At 37.6% G+C, this 4684-nt stretch overlaps 1 protein-coding gene across 1 annotated transcript in view; it reads left to right on the forward strand.

Moving 5' to 3' along the window:
• The window catches only part of LOC117100572 (methionine--tRNA ligase, mitochondrial-like), a gene marked incomplete at its 3' end in the record, with an annotated part of 16295 nt that extends 11613 nt beyond the window's left edge, over window positions 1–4682 (forward strand). Inside the window, exons 7-12 of the mRNA XM_033240347.1 lie at window positions 27–138; window positions 1126–1341; window positions 3177–3216; window positions 3628–3727; window positions 4064–4175; window positions 4663–4682. Of these exons, the coding sequence (XP_033096238.1) occupies window positions 27–138; window positions 1126–1341; window positions 3177–3216; window positions 3628–3727; window positions 4064–4175; window positions 4663–4682 (600 nt within the window). The remainder of the gene's footprint in view (window positions 1–26; window positions 139–1125; window positions 1342–3176; window positions 3217–3627; window positions 3728–4063; window positions 4176–4662) is intronic.
• Window positions 4683–4684: the final 2 nt, after the last annotated feature.

A 4684-nucleotide genomic window follows, 5' to 3' on the forward strand; every position in this document is an offset into this window, starting at 1 on the left:
ACTTTATATAGTTTTAATTGTTACAGATGTCCAAGAGTATTGGTAACGTGGTGGATCCACATGTCTGTGTACAGAGGTTCACTGCTGACGGATTTCGTTTTGGTCTTCTGAGAGAAGATCTCTTACATTCTGATGGAGGTATGAACATAAGCTCTTGTGATCTATTTTTGTTATGTCTATTATATCCATCAGCAAAGTCGAATGTCCAAGCAGTTAAGGCAGGGGCACCGCTACCTACAGCCATAATAACAGCATTGTTTCGAATGGCTCGCCTATGGTTCTGGAGGTGGAAAAAGTCTTCTCAGATGACTATAAACCGTGGGCCCAGTGTACACAATTGGCACATGTGCACTTTAAAGAACCCCTTATATCTTTCGAGATGAGTAGGGGGTTACCCCGGTGTACTCATCCATACGGCCCATGTTGTCTTGTGATTAGGCAAGTTCTACCACTGGGGACATCCTGAGGCCTAGGCATTTCGCTGTGTCCTGGGCACGACGTTATAAACTGCATCCGGTCGAGTCGTCGGCGACTAAAAAAAAAACAGCTGAACAAAGGGCGGATGAACTCCTCGGAGCCAACAGCCAACCATGCCTTAGTTTAAGGAGTAGGTTTTTTTAGTTTCATAAAAACTTCAACTTTGTTTTTTCTCAAAATGTCCAAATCAAAGAGCTCAATCACCAAGCGCATAGAGGCTTTTTCGCATGATGCGCTCTACAAATCCAACTATTATTATTATTATGTACATAGTTACCAGTCTTTATTTGTGACTGGTGCACAACCTTATTGTTGTAGAGGTCTAGGCTAGTCTTTAAAAATAGAATGCCAAAACAAAAAACAAAAAAAAATAAGGGAGCATAAAGTCTGCAGTGTCTTTGGTGTCAAAGTACTAAAAAAAAAGTATGTGTCTAAAAAATCGAAATTTGCTCAGGCTAGGCTGCTGGAGACCTTGGTTGCGCTGTTTCAAAATAGACACAATAAAATGTTGTATCCTGTATATAAAACGAACATATATTATTATATTATTCAGTTTCATTCTGTGAGTCTTTTCGCTTATTGTATTTTTCAAGTTAATTCAGTTACAACTTGCATGCAAACAATATAGAAAATTTTGTTTGTTCTTAGATTATAGTGAGGCGAAAATGGTAGCCATTTTAAATGCAGAATTGGCAGACACATTTGGAAATCTTCTGTCAAGGGTCACAGCTAAGTCACTGAACCCTGACCAAATTTTTCCAGAATTCCACACTGATCTATTTCCAAGTCGTCCTGACGGGAGCCTTCGATCCAGAGCTTCAAAAGAGGATTATGAACTGATAGACAAGTTAAAAGAATTGCCAGGTAAACCATTTGATGATTGATGAAAATTTAGTAGAAATCAATTGTTAATTCATTTTTAATTTTTTTTTTTTTTTTTTTTTTTGAGATACAGACAAGGTGGACACCTTTTTACAACATTTTTCCAGTGAATTATGTAAATTATATTTGTGAGTGAGTTATTAGGCAGTTTGATTGGCCATAACATTTTAGTCACACCATTTACTTTTGGGGTCTCACCCTCTTATTTAAACGACAGCAGTATTTATGATTTTAAATGAAGGAAAGAGAAATAAAGTTGCATCTACATTTTTTCACTTGTTTAGGTAGAAAATGTATTTATTACTATTTTTGTTAATAAGTAATATGAAATAATGAATTATAACTAGAAAGAATAGGGAACCCAAGTCTCCGGAAAGTCGGATCTCCCGGAAAATAACCAATCTTCTGCATATTCGTAATACAGGTCTCCCTAGAACTAAAGAATTCTTTTGGGACCCGCATTTCCATGGACTTTAGCACTCTTGGTCTTTATTAGGATAAGAAAGATAAAACACATTTGTTAGTATGAGAAAAGTGGTCTTTAATTGGAGGGGTCTCTATTTAGAGGGAGACCTGTATTTGCATGTTTTTACTACTTTATTATCAAATTGCCTCAAAGAATTCAGTGTCATTGGGCACAGTGGTGGCACCAGCAGGGGCTTAAGGGCCCCCCCCCCCACCGGACAGGTCAAGCCCCCACAACAGACAGAGCTTGTCGGGCATTCGTACTAAAAAAAAATATAAAAATAGGCCCACGCCAAGCCAACACATGTCTGTCACAGTCTGAGAGTATCATTTCTGGCCATCCAGAGGCTCCTATTCTTTAAAAAATTTCATTTGGGAGGGGAACACCCTGTCAAACCATTCCCCCAGTCTCGGGTCTATGAGCCCAAGTCCCCTGTCAGATAGCTGTCTCTTATACACATCTATATATCCTAGAGCCGCCACTGATTGGGTATAAATATGCGCAGCAAAATACATTGTAGGTGTGTTGAGAAAACTTGAGCCATTTAACCAGCAGGCCCGTATTTAGGGGGTGTTCGTCCGAACCACCCTGTGGGAGATGAAGTTCCGTGAAAATTAGGAAGACTTTTTCATTGCCGTTTTATTCTGTAGGCCTACAAAAGCGGGCTAAAACAAAAATAGTACATACATAGTTAGGGATCCCAGGCCAACAATTTAAAATGAATCTTGGAGAATTTTATTGAGTTTACTAATAAAAGTTACTATTATGATAAAATCTAAAACATTATCATAAGCTCGCCTTATTTAAAGCACTAAAAATGTATATTTATTTATACTGTAAAAGGGCCTGAGGCCTATCACACTGAATAAAGAGAAGAAGAAGTATGTGGGTTTTGATTTTTGATAAGGAGTTCCGCATAGTCTCAAGCCTGTCTCTTATACACATCTAGATGTGTATAAGAGACAGGCATTGGACTGCAGCGAAAAATGATTCCCCCATCATTAATGGGACTCTAGTTGAGTGTCATTCATTTCAGCACAACTTATATAGGTAAACATTAATGAAAAACAGGGCTCCTGGTCAGAGTGCCTGTCTTTCTTTCCTTCCAGACTGCAGTGCTATTTGGGTATTCTTCCCCTTTAGAACATGTATTTTTTACCTCAAGAATATTTCATTCATTGTTCAAAAACTAAACAAGGAAATCATGCAAACAATACTGAATGAAATACAATAACATACCCATGTCATGAAAAGAAACCTTTTCTGTATTATAAATTGTTGCTAACAAAGGTAACAGAATAATGCAATTCCTGAAAAGAAATTGCTGAAGCCTACATGCAATGAAGGAAGTAATGGCTGCTAAGGCTTCTATTCGAAGTAATCATGAAAAGGTAATGAACATCTTGTTTGTATGTTTTCTCGTGTATTGCTTTTACCTGGATAATGAATAAATGTTAAAATCGAGCCTTAAATTTTACAAAATTATGAATAGGGCATAGAAGAATATTGCATTTAAATTTTGAGTCTGACAGTGCCATTTCCAGTCATCTAGAGAAGTGCCATAGACATCTGTAAAATTTATTCTGACCCCATCCCCCACCCCAACATGTCTCAAATTCCCATATCCACCACTGTTTAATGAATCGTCTTCTGTCTATAACCTTATTGTTGGAATATGGACAATGAGTAATATTTAGACATAGGGGTCCGTGAAGACTTTTGGCATGTCCCGAGGGGTCCTTGAATGCAAAAAAGTTTGGGAACCACTGATCTATGATATTTGTATTATTTTGCTTATTCAGATTCCATGCAATTTACTGGCCAGCATTTCTCATGGCTGCAGGCATGCCACCTCCAAAATCCATAATCTGCCACTCCCATTGGACTAGAGATGGGTCAAAGGTTAGTTATGTTGCTCATACTCGAAAAGATGTAATATAAGATAATAATCATAATTTACTTTCTGTTGTCCCCTGAAAATGACAAAAAAATATTTAAAAATAATTTTGGAAATGAACTTGCTCATTTTGCTGTGACATACGAATGATTAACCTGAGCATAGAAATTATTGAATTTTTAAAAAATGTGGTTTTTGGGGTGGGGGGGTTAGGGCAGTGGGGTGAGGTCTTTTTTTGGGCAATACATCTTTGAGTACAATTTAAGTATAATGAAAAATGGTAAAATTTGTACACAAAATAAATTGAATGAATAAACTTTATATAGTTTTAATTGTTACAGATGTCCAAGAGTATTGGTAACGTGGTGGATCCACATGTCTGTGTACAGAGGTTCACTGCTGACGGATTTCGTTTTGGTCTTCTGAGAGAAGATCTCTTACATTCTGATGGAGGTATGAACATAAGCTCTTGCGATCTATTTTTGGTTATGTCTTTTATATACTTCAGCAAAGTCGAATGTCCAAGCAGTTTTAAGGCAGGGGCACCGCTACCTGCAGCCATAATAACGGCATTGTTTTGAATGGCTCGCCTATGGTTTTGGAGGTGGAAAATGTCTTCTCAGATGATTATAAACCGTAGGTCCAGTGTACACAATTGGCACATACTAGTCCATACGGCCCCTGTTGTCTTGTGATCAGGCAAGTTCTAGGCTAGTCTTTAAAAATAGAATGCCAAAACAAACAAAAAACAAAGAAAATAAGGGCGACAAAAGAAGTCCCAAGCCGAACCCCCCCCCCCATTGAAATTCCTAAATACAGGCCTGACCAGATATCTAATGACTTCTTATAATAACTTGGGACCCCGAAAAGACATACTAACTGTGATTACTATTTTCTTTCATTGTTCATAAACTGTTGCTCTCTGTTTCTTTCATTTCAGAATTAGTTGACAAATACTACCA

This window comes from Anneissia japonica, unplaced genomic scaffold (genome assembly GCF_011630105.1).
Source record: "Anneissia japonica isolate Jap-2015-1 unplaced genomic scaffold, ASM1163010v1 scaffold1770_len632688_cov154, whole genome shotgun sequence".
Lineage (NCBI taxonomy): Eukaryota > Metazoa > Echinodermata > Crinoidea > Comatulida > Comatulidae > Anneissia > Anneissia japonica.